At 35.6% G+C, this 24,439-nt stretch overlaps 3 protein-coding genes across 3 annotated transcripts; 2 read left to right on the forward strand and 1 right to left on the reverse strand.

Moving 5' to 3' along the window:
- The first annotated feature begins 1,137 nt into the window (after nt 1-1,137).
- Nucleotides 1,138-2,340, forward strand: LOC104228876 (protein PHOSPHATE-INDUCED 1-like). Its single transcript, XM_009781423.2, has one exon. It carries the CDS (start codon nt 1,260-1,262, stop codon nt 2,217-2,219), a length of 960 nt encoding a protein of 319 aa, XP_009779725.2. The 5' UTR covers nt 1,138-1,259; the 3' UTR covers nt 2,220-2,340.
- Nucleotides 2,341-14,574: 12,234 nt separating this feature from the next.
- LOC138890195 (uncharacterized) lies at nt 14,575-15,360 on the forward strand. Its single transcript, XM_070173561.1, has one exon. It carries the CDS (start codon nt 14,575-14,577, stop codon nt 15,358-15,360), a length of 786 nt encoding a protein of 261 aa, XP_070029662.1.
- A 7,263-nt stretch (nt 15,361-22,623) lies between these two features.
- LOC104228877 (protein PHOSPHATE-INDUCED 1-like) lies at nt 22,624-23,767 on the reverse strand. Its single transcript, XM_009781424.2, has one exon. It carries the CDS (start codon nt 23,699-23,701, stop codon nt 22,742-22,744), a length of 960 nt encoding a protein of 319 aa, XP_009779726.1. The 5' UTR covers nt 23,702-23,767; the 3' UTR covers nt 22,624-22,741.
- Nucleotides 23,768-24,439: the final 672 nt, after the last annotated feature.

Raw genomic sequence — 24,439 nt, forward strand, 5'->3', positions numbered from 1 at the left:
TCCCTCTTTTATACTAGCTGAAGTTTGATCGGGTATGGAATTAAGGAAAAAAAATATATTGACACATAATCCTTTTAAATAAGTTATGGTGAAAATTAACACTTATTTTTTTAATTTTTCTCTCTCGTGAACTTTTTAACGACCATTTGATCGGAAGATAATTGAATGTTAGTTATTTAATCTAAAGCGATGTTCATTACAGTACTTATTAATGACTATTTGATGGGTACATCGTTACATATTATGAACTACAGAAAGGGGTTTTTCATTTCCTCAACTCCAATATATATGTTTATAGTATCTCATATTCATATACAAAACTAAAGCGAGAAAATGAAACTGAAGCTTAACGCTCAAGTTTAGACCAAATGTTCTAACTTAAAGTGTAGTAACAAGTCGATCAATCCTAAGTTGCTCAAAATATCATATTTCTTATTCTTCTTAGTTTGGAAATATTAATTTGTTATGTTATATATCTTACCTTTACCTTGCATTTTTGCTTGACAAGCAAATGGGTTAAATATCATGAAGAAGATAAGAAAAGAATTTTAAGGGAAAAGAAAACGAAAATTTCCAAGTAAATCAAGTTACCTGTTAATTGGCATGTAGGATTCAAATACACTTAATTTTAAATTTTTCGAATTATTGGTGATTAGGACAAAGCTAGCCTTGCAGTTGGGGGTTCGGCGACCCAGTAATTTTGATTCAAATGCTATATTTATCTTAAGATATTCATTAATTCATAGCCTAGTATCTTAAATTGATTGGAAATCCAAACTCAAGACTTCATATTCTAACTTTCGTTCTGTTGGTGATAGGTTTAATTCGTGGGCATTGGGTAGTCTTCTTTTGAAACAAAATTAGCATAAGTACAGTGTTTTGTATTGCTCTAATCTTCTGTCAAGAAACTGGTTCAGTTACACTTAAAAGAATGAAGTCAATGATGAGCCGCGAGAATAGTAACCCATAAGTCGAGCAGTAAAGATTACCTCTCTCTTGTGTTGCGTAGCAGCTAGCTCCAGTTATTGAAAATGATAACGCGCTTTTTATAAAGTCACTTTTCCACTATTCCACATTCCCTTCCTGCTTTCCCAGCAACTTCATAACAAACAGAACACCCTCTCCCTGTTGTATAAATAGCCCTCCTCTCTTCCCTTGCATTTCATCCAAACTACGTACAACACATAAAACTTCCAACAAAGCATTAGCTTCTCATTATAGCCTTCGAACAGATATACTAGTGCCTAAAAGAAAAAACAATGTCTTCTTCTTTCCGGTTGAAATCGACCCATTTCATTTTGAAACTCTTTCTTTTAATTTCTCTCTGTAATGTGTGCTTTGCTTCAAGAAAGCTTACTGCTTTAGTCCAAGAACCCCAAGGTCAACTATTGCAGTACCACAAAGGTGCACTCCTTTCCGGCAAAATCTCTGTCAATCTCATTTGGTATGGCAAATTCAAGCCTTCCCAAAGAGCCATTGTCTCTGATTTCATCACTTCCCTGTCTTCTTCAACTCCATCTAAAACCGATCCATCTGTAGCCAAATGGTGGAAGACCACTGAAAAATACTACCATCTCGCCAATTCCAAAAAATCCCTTTCACTCTCTTTGGGCAAGCAAGTGCTAATTGAAAATTATTCCTTGGGAAAATCACTGACCCAGAAACAGATTGTACAATTGGCATCAAAGGGTGAACAAAAAGACGCCATTAATATTGTTTTGACTGCCTCTGATGTTGCAGTCGACGGGTTCTGTGTCAATCGCTGTGGAACTCATGGGTCTTCTAAAGGTGCCATTATTAGGGGCAAGACATACAAATTTGCTTATATTTGGGTTGGTAACTCAGAGACTCAATGCGCTGGCTACTGCGCTTGGCCATTCCACCAGCCCATTTACGGACCACAAAGCCCACCCCTGGTTGCACCAAATAACGATGTGGGTGTTGATGGTATGGTAATTAACTTGGCTAGCTTATTGGCTGGGACCGCGACGAACCCATTTGGAAATGGATACTATCAAGGAGAGGCAGATGCACCATTGGAGGCTGCTTCTGCTTGTCCTGGTGTATATGCTAAGGGTGCTTACCCTGGCTATGCTGGAGATTTGTTGGTGGATAAAACTACAGGTGCAAGCTACAATGCACATGGTACAAATGGAAGGAAATACGTGCTTCCTGCTTTATACGATCCTTCTACATCTACATGTTCAACTTTGGTCTAGAAAATCGATCGCTGTAGACTAGAGGGATATTTATTTAGTGTAGCAAATACTGTAATTTTGATTCATTCATTTGTTTTAGTCTGAGTAACTAAAGAAAACTCCTTTGGTTTGCTTTCACAAACATCCTTGTCCTTTCTTCTTATTATCATTAACAATACCAACTACTCAGTAAAATCCCACGTAGTGGGGTCTGGGGAGCGTAATGTGTACGCAGACTTTACCCCTGCCCTGGTAGGACAGAGAGGCTGTTTCCGATAAACCCTCGGCTTAGACTTCTTATTATCATTAGTTTCAGTAATTTTACGATTTCATTGACGGACATGATATATTATTTAGAAAAAACGGAACCACAAGAACTACTTACAATAAAAGAGAACGAGACGTGATTAACTGAATAATACAATTTTTTTTTTCTTCAAACTTCCCAATCCAACAGGGGAAGAACAAAATAAACTTTTAAACGTCCAAATAGAAAATAATTTTTCCAAGTTACATCGATAATTAGAAGGTTTGATTGTTAAATTTCTAACCCCTTGAAACTATTATAGATGCATAGCTATAAACAAATAGCAATAATGCGCCGAAATTCTGGTCCAAGTAAGATGCTTTGCATTATTTGCGAATTGAGATCAACTAGTCAGTAGTAGGAAAAAAATTAGTTGCGCCTAATTAAGCAAATTATTAGGGTAACATATATCATTTGGAAGAATGTGGCGATTAGATATATCCAATGGAGGAATCAATGATTTAGTGGGCTCTATTGCCAGTTTCGACAAGCTGCTGAAGAAGAATATAGATATCCAGCATGTTCCAATTTCTCTAAATAGAACTAACATAGTATATAAATACTAGCATAAGGGAAGAGGTTATCTGGCATGTCCCTTTTGTTCTACCTTGGAATTCTTTCTCCAGCTTCTTCTGTTTTCGTCCTTTAGTAGGGCTTGGATGTCCATAACAGTCATTACATATTGATAGGCGATGGCTATTAGACAATGCACAATGATGATGCGAAAGGGAAGAATGTGGTATTGCAATCAATGCTAATGTTAACTGACACGGCAGGCTTTTCATTTCGTTTTGAGGTTGCACATTAAGTTAGTCGCCCGTATTTACTAAAATTTATTAGTACTATATATTATTGTGTCATTTAAAAGGACAATTGATAAATGCCTAGCCGAACAAGTGAAATCAGTGCAGTTGATGATAGGCTAGAATTACGTATTTTAATCGCTTATTACACTCTAATTTACTGCACTTTAATTGAATTTGAGCTTTAATTGCTAGTAATTTGCACCAAATGTGTGTTTTATGCCTTATAGAAGTGATTCCAAACTATGTAGATATTATGGAATGAATTCAAGTGATTTGAAACTTTAAAGTCTGAGTAAAAGCCCAAAGAATCAAGTAGGGATCGTGCTCGAGGATCAACGGATGATAGTTAAGAACGAAACGAAGAATCGAGCAGGCATACAGCGCATTGTCTAGTAAAATTCACATAACTTTTCGCTCAGAACTCCGTTTGGGCTCCATAATATATTGTTGGAAAGCTATTTAAAAGGGCTACAACTTTCATGTTTTGCATATTCCCGAATTCCCATTACCGCGGCGCGTGGAGTGGCGCAGGGCGCGCCTCGCCTATGGAAATTTCATGCTGTCATAATCAGCCCTCTGAACTTCTCCACTACCGCCCCGCATGGCGCATCGCCCCATGCGGCGCGGTAGTGCAAATTTTACAGAGTAATTGTCCTATTTTACGTAGGAAAAGGTATTTTGTTTAGGACCGACCCTACTTGGTATAAATACATGTAAAAAAGTTATTTTTGTGACTTTTGACAGAGTTTTGACCTAGGGAGAGCACAGAGCCGCCATGGAGACGGGTTTCATCTTTTCTTCTACCAAACTTAATATTTTTTATATTTCTTTGTATGATTTGTTGTTTGGCTACCATGTCTATGTGGAGCTAAAACTTCACGTTCTAGGGTTGTGGTTCTTTCATGACTATTGTTATTCGAATATTGATTTTGATTTCTTGATTTATTGTATTGGTTTATTTATTCAATCTTGTGCTTAATTATTTAATTGTTTGATCACCAATTGAATACTATCTACGAATCTAGAGTTGAACTCGAAAGTGAGAACTCTAGATTGCATATAGGGTTGAGTAGAGCAAGTTCTTGAACCTGGGCATCGGGGAATGGATTCGCGGTTAGGATAGACATATACCTAATTGCCTTGCTTGGTTGATTCACAGAAATTATAAATGTGTTCTTGTTAGTACTAGTTCCATAGATATATAGGCGTTAGGTTAGCTTGAATAGGCGAGTAAGAACGCGACAGATTCTTATGAGCAATATTAACCATGTCAACCAATAAACCAGATAAATTAATCAGTCAATTCAATTGAAGAATACAATATAATTGTTAGATAGCTCATAACCTTAGATAGTTTTCATCGCATTGATAACATAAAAATCTGTTATCCCTTTGTTCAGAGTTTATTATTTATTTTTATTTTATTTTAATTAGTTTAGAAGCAAATACTTCTAGTTTTAATTCTTGTTTAGATAATTAGAATAGTCTAATTTAGTTAATAGTTAATCACAATTCCTCGTGGTTCGACATCCGACTTTTAATCATTTTATCACTTGATGGCCACATATACTTGCTGGTGTGTTTGGTCGAAACAAGTTTTTGGCGCCATTACCGGGAACTTAGAAATTAGCTATTTTTCTTGATTAGACATTTAATTTTTTTTCTATTCATGTTTTTTGTTTTAGTTTAGTTAGTATTTTTTTTGTAATTTTATCATGGCATCTTGGAATGAAAATTATTCGAATGATGGCCATTCTTATTTTGATGATCTCTGTCCATATTGTGGAGGACCCCACTGGTAGAAAAATTATCAAAATGTTCCCGAGGGCGAGTTGTGCGCACAATCTCAATCCTTTGAGTGAAATATTTGTAATATGTGTGGTGGTCAAGATGGCCATTGGGATGGTTGTTCTAATTCTTTTCACCATTCTCTAAGCCTTTATTATGATCTTTCTAATGATGTTTGTGAGTTTGATAAGGGCAATGAAGTACAGGATATGGAACCTAATGCATATACTAGGGATATTTTGAGGCAAGTAGCAGAGCAACAGGATGAACTCAAAAAAGATATGAAAAGAATGAGGGCAACAATAACAAGAATAAAGACCAATATGGAAGAATTGAATGAAGAAAGCGAGTACCAGCAAGAGGAAAATTTTAAAAAAGAGGAGATTTTGAATCAAAATTGGTTGTAGAACAAGCTGAAAGATTGGAAATATATATGGCTCAACGTGAGGAAATTACTGATGGGATGAGACACTTTATAGAAGGAAGAGCTGAACTGGGACAAGAGATCGATAAATTTGGCATTGCTATTCATGACTTGGGAGCTCAATTGATTGCAAATGTTGATGCATCTAATGCCCAACAAAATACTTTTGAGTTGTGTGAAACTGAAAAGGAGCTTATACGCCAAATTGAGGAGCTAAAAGTGGAGAGCCAATCATTCGAGCATATGTTTGTTGATGATGCCCATGTTGAGAAAAGTACATTAGAGCCATGCGAGGTAGCAGATAATGTTATATTTGAAGAGTCTAGTGCATGTAAATATGAGGATGTAAAAAGTAATACTATTCTAGAGTTAGGGCGTATTATTCTTCATTCCATACATTTTTCAACATTGTGTTTGGATGATCACATGGAAATCGAGTCATCTGAGCCTTTGGAGGAGCCAATGGACGAGGAACGGTTGCTTACATTCTTGAATTCGTCATGCCAGAGAGGCAGAATTACATACCTCATCTGAAGGCTAAGAAGTGTAGAATGCGATACTGGTTGCTTGGCCCAATTAAATTTGTCCCACCACCCCCCGAGAGCATAGCAAAAAGCTTGAAGCCAAATTGGGGGCTCAATTTTTAAGTTCAAGATGGAGACAAAAAGTCATTTAAATCATGTCGCGACGTTAAATTAGGCGCTTGTTGGGAGGCAACCCAACTTTACTGCTTTGTTTTATTTTTATTTTTATTTTTATTGTTATTATATTATTTTTGTAGTGTTTGTTTTGATTTTGTAGGATTACTAGCATAGAGAGCAAACCCATATGAAGTTTGCAAAATCGAGCCAGATGGTGAGAACTAAGTGTGGGTGACCATACAAAGGACCATGCATGGGGGAAGTCTGTGTACTTCGTGAGTCGTGATTGCTTTAGCCTTTGGCCTTTCAGGGAGTTTTTTGTTCACCCTTATTATTTTTGTGATATTTGTGCATTGGGGACATTGCACTATTTTAAGTGTGGGGTGGAAGATTCTCTATGCTTTGTGTAGTATTATATTAGTATATTATTAGTATCTTCTCATTTTATTGTTAGCTAGCTTCTTATTTTTATTTACAGATTTAGTAGAATTAAATGGTGTAGTATAGTAGTAGTAGTTTTAGTAGCTTAATTTTTTAAAAAAATAAGAAAAATAAAAATAAAGTAGAAAAATTGGACTTTTCCCGACGATGGATTTCCTAAACAATTTTCTTGAGGGATTTAAGTCTAAAGAAAAAGGACAAAAAAAAAATCTTTGTAGGTAGTGTAGTAATTCCCCCTTGGTTTTTCTTTGTGCCACGGTTCTTTTTCAAGAGTTTTGTTTGAATCGGGTATAGTTAGTTTTTATTTTGTTAGAAGTAGGAAACCTTATGTTATGTTTTGAATTGAAGCAATATCTCTTGGCTTTGTTATTCCTTGAGAATAGTGAGTACTTTAGTTTTGACGCTTATGCTCAGTTTTTACTCTTGTATAAGTAGCTTAAATTGTATGATCTTAATTTTGCTTAACTGCTTTGACTAGAGTGTCTTGATGAGTCCAATCCTGAGTGAGTTATGTACCATGTGGGTGTGAGGTTTGTTGAGTCTTGGAAGTGATATAGGCATTTGTATATATATTATATGTATATATATATATATATATATATATATATATATATATATATATATATATATATATATATATATATATATACCGAGCCAGTTGTTATGCATCTAAGTTAACTCCTTTGAGCCTATAATGCAAGTCCAATTCCAACTATTTTTGTAATGATCCAACCGGTCGTTTTATTTTCTAGATCCCCATTTATAACGACCCGATTGGTCGTTTTGTGTAATTGTACATGTTACCCTTTTTATTACTTCACACATGTGTGTTTATGCTTCTATGACTTGCAGGGTTGGTTAGTTTTGTTCCGGGAAGCTTTCGGATTGATTTGGACCCTTGATTCTTGACTTAGAAGTTTAAATTTGAAAATGTTAACCAAACTTTAACTTTTACGAAAATGACCCCGGAACTATATTTTTATGGCTCCGATAGCTTCGTATTGTGATTTCGGACTTGGGCGTATGCTAGAAATTGATTTTGGAACTCCGTAGGTTGATTTGTATTGATTTGCTGATATTTAGCAATTTAAAGTTAAAAAGTTTGATCGTAGGTTGACTTTTATCTATCGAGCTCGAAATTTAATTTTGGAACTTGGAATAGGTCCGTTATGGCGTTTAGAGCTTGTCTGCAAAATTTGCTATCGTTAGGAGTTGATTTGATAGGATTCGGATGTTTAGTTTTAATTCTAGAAGTTCTTGAAAATTTCCTTGAATTTCATGTATTTTAGAGTTCAATTCGTAGTTTTAGATATTATTTTTGTATTTTGATCATGTGAGCGAGTTTGTATGGTGCTTTTAGATTTGTGAGGATGTTTGGTTTGGAGACCCGAGAGCTCCAATGTGTTAGACATGTTTTGAAAGGTTTTTGGACTGAAAACTTAAATCCGGTATCTGGTGCCCTCTGGTGTCGCAATTGCGAACACCAGAGTTGCATTTGCGACCATAGCAGGGACCTTCAAGGTATCGCAAACCGATGCCTTGGTCGCATTTGTGAAGCAAGTCTAGGCTGGCTAGGTTCGCATTTGCGATGTTTTATGCCGCAATTGTGATGCAGCAAGGTTCGCAATTGCGAACCCATCTTCGCATTTGTGAAGAATCTCCCCAGACCTTTAGTGCCTCAATTACGAGGTTTTAATCGCAATTACGAACACATATTGCAATTGCAATAATTGCAGCTGAACATAAGGCCTGAAAGTCGGGATTTTATCTCTCATTGTCTTATTTTTGAACCCTAGGCTCTGTAGGAGGCGATTTGGATAGGGGGTTTTCACCTAAAAGCCTTGGGTAAGTGATTATAATCTATTTCTAATCATATTCCATTAACATATCTTAGATTTTAACATCAAAATCATGTGAATCAAAGTGAAAATTTGTGAAACTTTGTCACGTTTCTTGAAAAATAAGAAAATGAGTTTTGGGAGTCGATTTGGATTCGAATTTTGAAACTAAGCACATATATAAACTCGTGAGGTCATGGGTAGACGAAATTTACAATTGGATCCGGGTTTTGATCGGGTAGGTCCCTGATTGACTTTTTTTAACTTTTTAAAAAAAGTGTAAAGATCTTAACGTTATCACTGCAATTTAATTCCCTAGCATTGTTTGATAATATTGAGTCGATTTTGGTTAGATTTGAGCTGTGTGGAGACAGATTTTAAGGAAAAAGTTATTTTCGAGTGTTGAATTGGCCTAGTTGAGGTAAGTGTCTTACCTAACTTTGTCTGGGGGAACTACCCCTTAGGATTGGTTTTGTTTGATTCAATTGTGTTAAGTGATATCCGTGTATGTAAGGCGACGAGTGGGTGCACGGGTTGCATGTAGTATTTGACTAGTTTAGGCTACTTAGACTATTTTCATGCTTTAATTGAAATGTCATATCATGTTCTAAATTCTTATAGTCAATTTATTCCTTAATTGTATTGGACTATCCTTACATGTCTTAATTGACTTGTTTAGTACTTGTTCTACATCCTACTTGCTAAATTGCTCTCATGTTTTAGTTAAACTTTCTGCCTCTTTTAATTGTTACATGCTATCTCTTCATTGATAATTATCATTATTTGAAGTTACTTTCGTGTTATCTCTTTCCATATTAATTTTCGTTACGTGAAGTAATTGTTCATATTATCCCCTTACACAGATTTTCATTATTTAACACTCATTGTTAAAAATATTTTTTTTATTGTGAGTTAGTCTTATCTAATATCGTGGTTATATATTATTTCTCTCATTGTTGAGTTATTTGGTGTGAAAGTTGTGAAAGTCGTTAATACATTGAAGTGATGTTAGTTATTGTTAAAACATCTATTTATTGAGCATTTCTTATTCATTGTTGTTGTTGATATTCTTGTATCCGTTGTGGTGGATACATGAGCTATTGTTGTGGAAATATTGATATTGTTGTTGTTGGCAAGTTGTGATATAAGGGCACGTGTGATGCGAATTATTATTATGATATAATATTAACGCGCATGCGGCGGTATAAGGCTTGGGGTAATGTGCATGCGGCAGTATAAGGTGGGACTTATGTGCGTGTTGCTTGTAGGGGAACTATGTGAAGTCACGCGCCATCATAAGGTGGGCTAAAGTGCGTGTAGCTATTTCGGAAAAACTATTTAAAAACCTATTTTCAAATGTAAGGCTCACACGGCGGTATAAGGAAAGATTGTGATTGAAATTGAGAAATGTGAATACGAGGTAGTACCTCGGTCATGATTCTTGATTATACGAGGCGGTACCTTCGTTTTGATTTCATTATACATGAGGTGGTACCTCGATGTGATTCTTGTTGTTTATTTCATGTTGCAAAGTGTTTTGGTGGGGAAAAATTCTTGTTGTTTTATTATTTATTGTTCTATCTGTTGTTGTCCGTACATGATCATTATAGCCCCTTTAGTTGCTTCTTTTATGCTATTACTATTATTGTTTTCTGGTACTAGTTCATGCTATTATATTTTTTCGTATCAGTTGTTTCTTCAGTTTCTATTACATATCCGAATTACATTTTCATACTGTCTATTTTACATCCTAGTAGGTGTCTTGACTTGGCCTCGTCACTACTCTACTGAGGTTAGGCTCGATACTTACTGGATACTGTTATGATGTACTCACACAACGTTTCTACACATTTTTATGCAGATTCAGGTACGTTTGCCCATGCCGGACGCTAGAGTTGATAAAGTTGCTGCTTTGGGAGATTTCAAGGTATACCTGCTCTACGTTCGCAGGCCTCGGAATCACCTTCCCTTTTTATTTTGTTTACTGTTGTAGTTCTTTTGGAGAGTAATGTAATAGCTATCCTAGTTTTTACTGTATAAAGCTTATGACTCAGTCCCATCGATTTTGGGGTGTGTATTATGAGATTCTATTTTCGGAAGGTTTTTATCAATTATTCAGTTATTTTCAGTAACTTGTTAATTTTATCTATTCAGTTATTATTAATTGTTAGGCTTACCTAGTCATAGAGACTAGGTGCCATCACGACATCCTACGGAGGAGAAATTAGGGTCGTGCAACATTCCCCTATTTAAGACTCTCTGTATATGCTTTTACTATTTTATGACTTGCAGGAATGGTTGGATTGGTTTTGGAAGGATTCGGGTAGAAATCGGGACACTTAGTTCCTTAATAGTGGCCTAACGTGGCCAAGTTTGACCTGAGTCAACATTTTGAGTAAACAATCTCGGAACCAGGATTTGATGGTTCCAATAGGTTCGTACGATAATTTTGGACTTGGGTATGTGTTCGGATCGAGTTGCGGGTGATCCGGGAGCGTTTCAGCGCTTAATATTGAAAGTTGATGCCCTGAAGGGTTTTAAGTTCTTTAAATTTGGTTTGAACTAGACTTTAGTGTTATCGGTGTCCGTTTGAGATTCCAAGCCTGGGATAGGTCCATATGGTGATTTATGACTTGTACGCAAAATTTGGTGTCATTCCAAGTTGTATAAGTATGATTCATCGCATTCAGAGCTAGTTGAAGAAGTTTGAAGTTCATAAGTTGATTAATTTGGTTTTAGAGTGTGATTCTTAGTTTCAATGTTGTTATATGTGTTTCAAGGCTTCGAGCAGGTCCGTATTATATTTATAGATTTGTTGGTATAGTTGCGCAGGGTCCCGGGTGGCTCGGGTGAGTTTCAGACCTCCCGGAGCTAAGTCCAAATTTCTGAAAATTTGTCGTTCTATTTTCCTTCTTCGTGAACGCGGAGAAGGCCTCGCCTTCGCGATGAAAGAATGGAGCTGGGGGAAACATTGTTCTATGCGTTCGCAATTCGGATCTCACGATCGTGATGCTCAGGCCACTGGCCATTGCGTTTGCGTAGGAGAAATTAGGCCTGGGGTCAGCTGGTCAACTGCCCTTCGTGTACGTGAAGGTGTGGCCGCGTTCCCGCAGCTTTGGTCAGGCAAGCCTTCGCGTTCGCGGGGGCCTGCCTTGCGTTTGCGAAGTATATTTTACGGGCCTTGGCAGTTTGCCTTCATGATCGCGAAGGCGTGTGGTGATCGTGATGAAGGAATGCCTGGGCAGTGTCATGTTTTAAATCGGGACTTAGCTCATTTTCTCTCATTTCACTTTGAGTTGGCCGATTTTGGAGCTCTTGGAGAGGGATTTTTCACATAACATTCTAAGGTAAGTGATTTCTACTTAATGTGAGTTTAATACATATATTATTGGTAGATTTTAACTTGTAAATTGTAGAAATTATAGGATTTGTTAAAAATTTAAGTTTTGGTAAAAATGGGTTTAGACCACGAAAATAATTATGGAATTGAGTAGAAATTATATATTTGTGTTTGTGAGGTTATGGGCAATATTTATGTAGGAAAATTTTTAGAGTCCGGGCACGGGAATGAATTTTAGGAATCTTCTAAATTTTTATTTGGTAATTACTCTAATAGTTAAACTATGTACTTTTGAGCATATATTGATTAGTTTGTACGAACTTTGGCTAGTTTTGGATTGCTTGGTACTGATTTGAGGCAATTAGTATGGTTGAAGAGCCGAGTAGTGAACTTGGAAGTGAGGTAAGTCTCTTGCATAACCTCGTATGAGGGAATTAACCCCATAGGTATTTAAATTGTTATTTATTAATAATTGCGGGTGCTACGTACGCACGAAGTGACAAGAGTGCATACGTAGCTAAAATCATGTTATGTCTGGGTAGACATAGGACTTTATCATGCAATATTTATATTATTTGAACCCAACTTGGTAGTTTAATTACTTGTATTACTAAATGAAACTTGATTAAAGATTATATTAGACCGAGCTTCGTTATCTTGAGTTTTGGCAGAATATTCAATTATTTATAGAAAATTTGCATTCCTTTATGTGCTTATCTTGGTGTTGAGAACGTATGTTCCTTAGTCCGAAGCGTTATTCGATTCCTGTGGATTGGGCCGAACGCCTCAAAAATATTTATATATAAAGAGATGCATCCATGGATTGGACTGTATAATCTCGGTAGCGTATTACACGATTGTTATGAATCGGACCGTACGATCTCGGCATAACTCATGCATGATGTCGCTAAGAGTTCGATTACACTCGATATTTCCTTCATAACTTGAGAATTATAATTACTTGATGGCCCTTGTTTGTTGAAATTGGCATGTGATATATAGGACCTTTAATTGTTATTTTTGTTAAAGAATCACTTATCTATTGCTTCTTATTCCATTGTTACTATTGTATTTCATGCCTATTTATAATTCTTGCACTTTATATATATTCACCACTAGTAAGTGTCGAAGTCGACCCCTCGTCAGTACATCTTCGAGGTTAGTCTAGATACTTACTAGGTACACGTTATTTACGTACTCATGCTATACTTCTGCACAAATTGTGCAAGTTCTGAGGCAGGTACATCTGGTGTTCGTCCTAGCGCGCATCCGTATTACCAAGAAACCTAGTGGTGAGCTGCTTCTCATGCTCTGTTTTGCAGCACCTGGAGCCTCCTATTGTTGTATTTATTATTTCTGTCTATTCTGCTTCAGACAATAGTTATAGGGTTTTTTTGTATATTCTATTAGATGCTCGTGCACTTGTGACACCGGGGTTTGAAAATTGCTAGTAAACATTTACGGTTTGTTTTGTCTCTTAATATCATTATTTCACTCTTATATTCTATTTCATGCTTTATTTCGCTATAACCTTTTATACTATGTTTCCTCTATTAAATAAAATTCATGATTTTAAAAGAAACAAATTGAGTAATTAAATAGATAGTTTATCGTTGCCTTGCCTAACGGCGATGTTGCATGCCATCACGGCCTATAGTGGGGTTGTTGAGGTTTTAAAGCTAAAATAAGCTTAAAAGAGGGTGAATGGGAAATTGAGGAAAAATGAAAAATTTTAAATTTCCCTCCTTGACAATGGGACATTATCCCATATTGGAAGAGGAAAAAGTTTTTGATGGGTATATATACAGTTGCTCTTCTTTTAGCTCTTAAAGAGTTAAGAAGAAGGCAAGTCTCACGCCGTCATTGTCGCTTGCTCGACTCGGCTTCGGATTTGGATTTGGTCAAACGATTGATTGATTAATTTTTTGGACTAAATTTATTTGTTAATAGTAAATATTAATGTAATATTATTAAATATCCGTGTTTGTAACGGAAAATTAATATTAAATCCAAATTATCCGTTTCATTGAATTTGCCAGTCCGTTTTTGTAACGGAAAACATTTCCTCTACCCGTTTTAATTTGTGTAAATGACCATTTACATTATCGCCGTTTTATGTAACTGACCTCTGAAGAGTTAAACCTCTTCATTTGAACTCAATAGGTTGGGGCTATAAATTTAAGCTAATTCTCTCTGATTTTCCATACGAATTTTTGAGTTTTCCTTATTTCTTCTGCATTGTTTTAACTACAAAGAAAGCAACATTAAGTGTGATTTGCTACAGATCTTTGTGTTCGCTGAAACACTGGGGTTTGAAGTACCGCTACATCAGTGTGTAATTCATTCTATCCTGGGAGAAAATAATCCACAACCTTGGGTACTAGGAGGGAATTAAATTCCTTAAAGAAATACTATGAATTCAGTGGACTCAGATTAAATTCTGTTTCGTTTACATTTTTGTTTATATGTTATTTATCTTCTCCAGAATTATTTTACAAATACAGTTTATTAACAAGCTTAAGGAATTTAACTATTTTCTGTATTTGTGTTATATTCATTGTTTTTGGAGACTAAAACCTTTGTGGTTTTTTACTCCGTTGGAGATTAAAATCTACGTAATTTTAACATTTGTTTGTGTCATTCTTTTACATAAATGACGAATGACAATGGGAACCAGACTGTTCCTATGGTAACTGTCAATGCATCGACAAGCCGAACAACACCGGCATTGGTACCGGTAGAAAAACCTGAAAAATTTTCCGGGATTGATTTCAAGTAGTGGCGGTAGAAGATGCTCTTCTACTTGACGACTTTAAGTCTACAGAAGTTCTTTAAGGAAGATGTTCCTGTTCTGCCCGACGAAAATCCAGAAAATGAACATTTTCTCGTGATTAAGGCGTGGAAGCATTCTGATTTCCTATATAAGAATTACATTCTTAGTGGACTGGAGGACGATCTGTATAACGTCTATAGTGGTGTGGAGACATCAAAAGAACTGTGGATTGCGCTTGAAAGAAAATACGAAACTAAAAATGGCGGGTTGAAGAAATTTGTTGCCGCTAAATTTTTGGACTACAAAATGGTAGATAGTAAGTCTGTTATTATCCAAGTCCATGAATTGCAAGTGATTATTCACGATCTCTTTGCGGAAGGTATAAGTAGAATTAATATTGATATTGAAAGTAGTAATTTTAGTATTTTTACAAACAGAATTTTCATTAAAGGTCTTGCCATCAATGAAGCATTCCAAGTTGCAGCGATAATTGAGAAGTTGCCTCATTTATGGAAGGACTTAAAAAACTACTTGAAACACAAATGCAAGGAGATGTCGCTTGAAGATCTCATTGTTCGGTTGAGAATTGAAGAGGACAACAAAGCTGCTGAAAAGAGAGGCCGTGGAAACTCACCAATAATGGGAGCAAACATTGTTGATGATACTCCTCAAAATAAGAGAAAGAGGAAGCGGGCTTCTGGACCGAAAAGCAACCCAAGCAAAAAGCGGTTCAACGAAAATTACTACAACTGTGGAAAAGGTGGACACAAATCTACAGAGTGTCGTGCTCCGAAGAAAGACTAGAAGAAGGGTCAAGCAAACATGATTGAAAAACACGAAGATATTAATGACTTATGTGTTATGCTTTCTGAATGCAACCAGGTGGGAAATCCTAAGGAGTGGTAGATTGATTCTGGAGCCACTCACTATGTTTGTGCTGTTAGAGAAGTGTTTGCAGCATATGCTCCCGTTGGACCCGAAGAGACGTTTTCTATGGGAAATTCTGCAATGGCCAAAACTGAAGGATATGGGAAGATATTTCTAAAAATGACTTCTGGCAAGGTGGTGACTCTGAACAACGTCCTTCGTGTTTCCGAGATTAGGAAGAACTTAGTCTTTTCTTGACTTCTCGTTAAGAACGTGTTTAAATATGTTTTGCATCTGATAAGGTTGTAGTAAGTAAGAATGAAATGTTTGTAGAAAAATGTTACCTCACTGAGGGCCTTTTCAAGCTGAATGTAATGGTCGTTGAGAATAATAAAATTTCAACTTCTTCTTACTTGCTTGAGTCAAATGATTTATGGCATACACGTTTGGGTCATATCAATTATAAAACTTTGCAGAAAATGATTAATTTGGAAGTATTGCCTAAGTTTGAATGCGACAAATCAAAATGTCAAATATGTGTGGAATCTAAGTATGTTAAACATCCTTATAAGTCAGCTGAAAGGAATTCAAATCCTTTAGACTTGATTCACATAGATATTTGCGACATGAAGTCAATACCATCTCGCGGTGGAAAGAAGTATTTCATAACTTTTATTGATGATAGTACTCAATATTGCTATATTTACTTACTTAATAGGAAATATGAAGCAATAGATGCATTCAGGCAATACAAAAATGAAGTTGAAACGCAACTTAACAAGAAAATCAAAATGATAAGAAGTGATAGGGGTGGTGAATATGAATCTCCTTTTGAAGAAATATGTTTACAATATGGAATTATTCATCAAACAACGACCCATTACACGCCCCAATCCAATAGGATTGCGGAAAGAAAAAATTGTTCATTAAAGGAGATGATGAACACATTGTTGATATGTTCTGGTTTGCCACAAAACTTGTGGGGGGAAGCCGTTCTTACGGCTAACTGAATACTAAATCAAGTACCCCATAGCAAAACACAATTCATTCCATATAAAAAATGGAAAGGAAGGAAGCCTAACTTGTATTATTTTAAAGTGTGGGGGTGTTTGGCAAAAGTGCAAGTTTCTAAACCCAAAAGGGTAAAAATAGGACTGAAAACAACTGATTATGTTTTCATAGGATATGCGACCAATAGAAAAGCATATCGATTTCTGGTTCATAAATCAGAAAATCCCGGCATTCATAATAATATGGTTATAGAATCAGATAGTGCTGAGTTCTTTGAAAATATATATCCGTATAAAAAGGAATGCGAGTCGATTGGTGAAGGATCTAAACGACCTAGGGAAGAAACAAAAGAAAGTACATTTAATCAGGAGGATCCAAGACGTAGTAAACGTCAAAGAATGTCTATTTCATTTGGACCTGATTTTGCAACTTTCTTATTGAAAAATGAGCCTCGAACATTTAAAGAAACTATGTCTTCTTCGGAATCATTGTTTTGGAAAGAGACAGTCAATAGTGAAATAGAATCCATATTGAACAACCATACATGGGAATTGGTTGATCTTCCTTCTGGAAATAAACCTTGTTATAAATAGATTTTTAAGAGGAAAATGAAAGATGATAGCACTATCAATAAATTTAAGGCAAGACTTGTAGTCAAAAGGTATAGACAACAAGAAGGTCTTGAATACTTTGATACATACTCTCCAATTATAAGAATTACGTCCATACGAATGTTAGTAGCATTAGATGCAGTTTATGGTCTTGAAATTCATTAAATGGACGTTAAGACGACCTTCTTGAATGGAGATTTGGAGAGAAATCTACACGGAACAACCTGAAGGGTTTGTGGTTCCAGGTAAAGAAAAAAAGGTATGTAGACTTGTTAAGTCCCTTTACGAACTAAAACAAGCACCCAAACGATAGCATGTGAAATTTGACCAAATAATGTTGTCAAATGGTTTTAAGATAAATGAATGTGATAAATTTGTGTACATTAAAAATGTTCCAAATCACATAGTCATTGTTTGCTTATATCTAGATGATATGCTGATAATGAGTAATGACATTGCCAACATAAATGCAACTAAGCGTATGCTAACTAGCAAGTTTGATATGAAGGACTTGGGAGTTGCTGCTTTAATTCTAGGGATTAAGATCCATAAGACTCCTCAAGGTCTGACATTGTCACAATCTCATTATATTAAGACAATACTTGAAAAATTCAAGCACTTAAGGTTTAGAGTTACAAAGACTTCAATTGACGTGAATCTTGCATTAGCAAAGAACATAGGCCAAAGCATATTACAATTGGATTATACTCGTATGTTGGGATACTTAATGTATATCATGAAGTGTACACGACTAGATATAACTTGTGCTATAAGTAAATTGAGTCGATACACGAGCAATCCAGGTCAATCTCATTGGATGACAATGAAACAAGTTTTGGAATATTTAGAACATACCTAGGACTTTGCTTTGCACTACAGTAAATATTCTGGTCCATTCTAGGTTCAAGGAGATCAAATAAAGTCATTAATGACGGTTTAACTTTGTCAACTAAAATTTTGGTCCATTCTCGTGATGAGACAATGTTCAGTACCAAAGATAAAGCATTAAGGCTTTTTAATGATTTCTAAAGTTGATACGGGGTATATCAAATAGTGTATCTACGAGATGACACGTTTAGAAATCACCTATATAAGTGTGAAGTGTTAGCCGCTTCAAGAAGAATTCTGTAAGGCCAGTTCTCTATGCACTTATGAAACCAGGCGGTGTTCATGGCTGAAATGAACACAACAATGTGAACCAAAAACGGTCAAGGGTTGATTGTGTGACTTATAGTTGTCTAGGTATACACCAAAGTTCGACGGTTCAAAGATATTAAATCTACCGATTGACCGAGTATATCCGACATAAGTTCACTACGGAAAGTTCAAAGGGAAACCTACTTATCCAGATGCGATTAATTCTTGCTTGCGAATCACAGAGTTTTTCATGCATATTTTCGTGGTATAGCCATTCCCCATTCATGTGGGAGATTGTTGAGATTTTTAAGCTAAAATAAGCTTAAAAGAGGGTGAATGAGAAATAGAGAAAAAATAAAAAATTTAAGTTTCTCTCCTTGACAATGGGACATTGTCCCATATTGGAAGAGGAAAAGATTTTTGATGGGCATATATACAATTGCTCTCCTTTTAGCTCTTAAAGAGTTAAGAAGAAGGCAAGCCTCGCGCCGTCGTCGTCGTCGCTCTCTCGGCTTGGCTTCGGCTTCAGCTTCGGATTCAGTCAAATGATTGATTGATTGATTAATTTTTTGGACCAAATTTATTTATTAATAATAAATATTAACGTAATATTATTAAATATCTGTGTTTGTAACGGAAAATTAATATTAAATCTAAATTATCCGTTTCATTGAATTTTCCCGTCCATTTTTGTAACGGAAAATGTTTCCTCTACCCGTTTTGATTTGCGTAAATAGCCATTTACGTTATGGCCATTTTACGTAACTAACCTCTAAAGAGTTAAACCTCTTCGTTTGAACTTAACAGATTGAGGCTATAAATTGTAGCTCATTCTCTTAGATTTTTCATATATTTCTAAGTTCTTCTCCTTTCTTCTATATTGTTTTAACTACAAAGAAAACAACAGTAAGTGTGATTTTCTACCGATCTAAACACTGGGATTTGGAGTACTGCTACACCAGTGTGTAATTTGTTCTATCGTAGGAGGAAATAATCCACAACCTTGGATACTAGGAGGGAATTAAGTTCCTTAAGGAAACACTGTGAATTCAATGAGCTCGGATTAAATTCTGTTTTGTTTATATATTATTTTATTTTCTCCAAAATTATCTTACAAATACAATTTACTAACAGGGGTTTGGGTCGTGACAATTTCCATGACTTTGAATCTCGCGTCAATCTCTAGAAGTTTTTCCGGAGGAACAACGTTTTATTTCATGCAAGTTAAACAAATAAGAGTTTTCTATTTTCCCCCCTTATTAAATAGTATATATTTTGCATACTTACACAACACAAGAGGGGATGAATCTCACTGAAGATTCTAATATATGACAGAATTCAAAAATTATTTGACGTCACGTAATCAAAATTAAATGTGACATTTAGCTCTATTTTTTAAATTCCTTCTATAAATCTTTGATTTCGGCATTGATGAAAACTTGAAATTACAGTGGTACTTAAGAGAAAACAAAACCACATAAAAGGTGGGAGTCGGGGAGCGGGTGAAGTTGTAAAGGGCCAGCTGCTACGCAACGCGTTAATATGGAGTAATGAAAACGGTACATTGTGTGTGAGTAGTAGCAAGAATTTAAGTGGTGTAGTGATGACTTGACTTGAGAACCAAGTACCAAACTAACCGGAGAGGGCATTAATGAGGGAAGGCCAATCTAGAACATGACAGTATGTGGCAGATTTGTAAGGTTATTGACCTTAGTATTGATTAGAATTGTGGGTCTAAGGTTTGGAAAATATTGCCATGAGAGAATAAAGGAGACATGTCGATAACGTAAAGGCAAAGACGCGCCTTGTGGGCTCACACCCATGGCCACGGGATAATGGCTACGACCGCCAGCTGCATGCGGCTTCTGCCCGCCGAAAAGTTTTATAATAATCCTTTCCACTGTCTGCCATACTCCCCACAAACGAGAACGCTCTTTCATCAATTGCGCGAGGAAAATAGATGTGACTTCGTTAACTTTGTCACCTACTCTTATCCTTTTCTTTTTGGTGGAAGCCGCCACTAGAATATTAAATCAGACATAGAAACACAATCGCTGGCTAAACACGTTTTTTCTTCGTCCGAGTCGGATGGTCAATACTTGCATTAAAATCCGACTAATCCAAATTCTTAGTATTAAACACGCACAACGTGATTAATTGGATATTCTGAAGATTTGTAATGGAACTTACAAAAAATATTTTCGATCCATTCTAAATAAGTTATAGTTGGGCTCAATCCTCAAACAGAGAGCAACTAAACACATGGCTCGTGACTTAATTCAATTTCAAAAACAAGTTAATTGCAAAATTAATGATTAATTAGTTGTTGTTTAGACTAATGATGAAGTAGGTGACGAAAGCTTTTAATTCAATTAAGTGGGCCGATGCAGCTAAGATAAAAAGTTTTTATAAATTAAAGTATAAAGAAATAATAGAAGGAACAGAGTTTACCCCAAAATACACGCGTAAGTTCGTTCTTCTCAACTACAAATGAAATTTCACTATTGAACTGTTGTTTTCACCAGCTTACAAAACATCTGACCTAAAAAATGTACCCACATTAAAAATGCTATCATCAATTAGGGAAACCCCTGGGCCTAGAGTATAAGATCATCCTCAGGCTGTTACTTGTTTGTTTGGACAGTTTCTCGAAAAAGCTTTTCTAGTTTAAAAAGTTTAACCGGTACCCAAAGTTCAATTAACTTCAGACAAATTGTTTTTTCTCTGTTTTTATTCTTTTCTTATTCTTCTTAGTTGCTGTAAAAACAGAGGTGATAGTGGATTTACATGGTATTAGTAAGCAGGTTTTACGGTGATTTATGGTGTTGTAAGGTAGTGAACCGTTGTGGTTCTTTTCTTTGCTATTGTTTAGGGTTTCTTCGTCTTAGTTGCAAAATGGTTTAACTAGATTTATTATTATTTTGATAAAAAATGATTATGATTTTATTCTTTATGATATTTGGAAGTAATATTTCAAATTTGAGCTTATTTGGAGTAGATTTAGACCTTGAATCGTGTATTGAACTATTGAAATTCAAACAAGTTTCAGTATATGGGCAATTTGGACGCCAGACTAAGACGTCTTAAGTACATTATAAGTACAATTTTTGCAATTTAGGTAAAATGTCTTAAGTGCATGCAAGAAATTGGTTGTAATTCATATTAAAACGTCGTAAGTGCAAAATTTGCATTTGAGATATACTTAAGACGTATGTGTCTGAAGTGCAACCAATTTTTTGCATGCACTTAAAGATGTCTTGGTCTGAAGTCACAATATATGACTGTGACTTTCCAACTTTAGACAATTTGTAATTTTAGACGCAAATTGTGCTGCTTCAATCACGTAAGTTTGATTTTGTGTTCGAAATTGGCAAAATTACACACAAAAAAAAAAAGAAAAAAAAAAACCCTTAACAGTGGCCTCAAAATTGGGTACTTATACACTTTCCCGATTGTATTAGATCTGCTCTTTATTAGCATGAATATGAATTGAATTCTATTTGTCCTTTTCAGTTTTAAAAGTACCGTCACCCGAGCTATTTACCATTAAAAAAAATTCTACTCTTTCTAAATTCGCATCTTAAAAGAAGTTGTAATGCTCATGAGAATACTTATTCGTGTCTTAAAAGAAGCTACTATAACATATTCATTTCAATTCGGCTTTGATATGATTTTGGGCTAATTTGTTGAAAATTATTAGAAAAATAACTCAGAAACAAATTAAACTGTATGTCTGTATCAGTTTTTGAGCAAGTTCTGGTTTGTTTTTGGTATATATATATTAAAATAAGGCAGATTACATCTATGGCCCCTTAAATTTGTCAATATATATTATTTAGATATTCGAACTAAGCCATGTTCCAGTTGAGCATTTGAACACATAATAAAATATATATATGAAACATTCGTTGAAGCTCTTGTTTTTTCCTAACGGAGCGGACTTTTATTTAATGGAGGGGGAATGTTTTTTAATTGACCGAGTTTTTTTTTATAGCAAATGCTTGTATCTGATGTGTATAATTAAAGAAGGTGTCACATTTTAAGTGATTAACTTATTCATGTAATGGGCTCTTGAGAACACACGCGAAAGCTTTTTCAAATTTTGAGCCGGAAGTGTTTAATAGGAACACTTTATCATGTTTTCAGATAATCAATCGAAAACATGCCTTAGTTCGAATGTTTAATTGAAATATGTTGGATAGTTTAAGGAGTTGTAGATTTATTTCACCTTTTAATAGCTTCTTATCCCACGTTTTCATTACATGATTTCTGAACCAAAAATTTGTTTCTGAAGTTTTTTTGATTTTATCCCAATTCATTTATTTATTGACTGGCTTTGTCCTTCTAAACTTGTATCAATGCATATTGCTGAATCACATTACCTGGTTTTAGTAGTAAAAATAAGAAGTGCAGAAAACAAAAGGGAAAGAAACCAAGAAGATTAGGAGGTACTCTCTTATATTATCATATCCATAACAAATGAAAGAATCAACAAATTCTATCTTACGCCTCTATGTTCGATTATAATATATCCTACTTTGTAAATGCTTGTTTTCTTTCTAGACTAGAGTTGAACATGTAGATGTAGCAGGATCATATAAGGCGGGAAGCACGTATTTCCTTCCGTTTGTACCGTGTGCATTGTAGCTAGCACCTGTAGTTTTGTCCACCAACAAATCTCCAGCATAGCCAGGGTAAGCACCTTTAGCATAGACACCAGGGCAAGCAGATGCAGCTTCCAATGGTGCATCTGCCTCTCCTTGGTAATATCCATTTCCAAATGGGTTCGTTGCGGTCCCAGCCAATAAGCTAGCCAAATTAATTACCATACCATCAACACCCACATCGTTGTTTGGTGCAACCAGGGGTAGGCTTTGTGGTCCGTAAATGGGCTGGTGGAATGGCCAAGCGCAGTAGCCAGCGCATTGAGTGTCTGAGTTACCAACCCAAATATAAGCAAATTTGTAAGTCTTGCCCCTAATAGTAGCACCTTTAGAAGACCCATGGGTTCCACAGCGATTGACGCAGAACCCATCGACTGCAACATCGGAGGCGGTCAAAACAACGTTAATGGCATCTTTCTGTTCACCCTTTGATGCCAATTGTACAATTTGTTTCTGGGTCAGTGATTTTCCTAGGGAATAATTTTCGACAAGCACTTGTTTCCCCAAATAGAGTGAAAGGGACTTTTTGGAATTGGCGAGATGATAGTATTTTTCTGTGGTCTTCCACCATTTGGCTACTGATGGATCAGTTTTGGATGGAGTTGAAGAAGAAAGGGAAGTAATGAAATCAGAGACAATGGCTCTTTGGGATGGCTTGAATTTGCCATACCAAATTAGATTGACAGAGATTTTACCGGAAAGAAGTGCACCTTTGTGGTACTGCAATAGTTGATTTTGTGGTTCTTGGACTAAAGCTGTGAGCTTTCCTGAAGCAAAGCACACATGGATGAAAGAAACCAATAGAAAAAGCTTTAAAATGAAATGGGTCGATTTCAAACCGAAAGAAGAAGACATTGTTTTTTTCTGTTTAGTGTTAGACGTACTTTCGGATGGAATGTAGGAGAAGAGAGAGGCAATATATATACTTATAATTGAGAGAGGGTATTGTGCTTGTTGCGAAGGTGCTGAGAAATGAGGGTAGAGGTTGGAAAAGTGACTTTTAACTAAAACGCGTTGTCATTTTCATTAACTTGAGATAGCTGCGCAACAAACCGAAGACTTAACTACCAACTTATAGCGGTTACTACTTCCGCGGCTCGTCAATTGCCATCACTATTACAATTGACTTCATTCATTAATTTCTCCGGTCCAAAATAAGTGATTTTTTATAGTTCATAATAAGTATTTTCAGATTTTAAGAACGAATTAATTATTTTTTTCTACATTGCTCTTGAAGTAAATAATGTTGAAATATGTGTTAGGAGTATTTATGTGAAAAGATAGTAAAGATTAATATGGTCAATTTCATTGCTAATTAATGTTAAAAGGCAAATTTCTTAATCTACGTGAAAACAGCTAAAAATCACTTATTTTGAACTGAAGGAAGTAATATTTAGTGCCCGTGTACCAGTTTCGTGAGGGTAAAAATATAGAATCCAACTCTTCTCCATTTCCTAATGACTCCATTTCCCCAAGTTCTCACTTGGATAAGTGACATGTGCCTCATTTTAATATCAATGGTTTAAATTCAATTAATTAAAGCAAGCTCTTAACCATAGTTAGATAATAGATTCTTCCATATATTACTCCCAA

This window comes from Nicotiana sylvestris, chromosome 4, assembly GCF_000393655.2.
Source record: "Nicotiana sylvestris chromosome 4, ASM39365v2, whole genome shotgun sequence".
Taxonomy (NCBI): domain Eukaryota; kingdom Viridiplantae; phylum Streptophyta; class Magnoliopsida; order Solanales; family Solanaceae; genus Nicotiana; species Nicotiana sylvestris.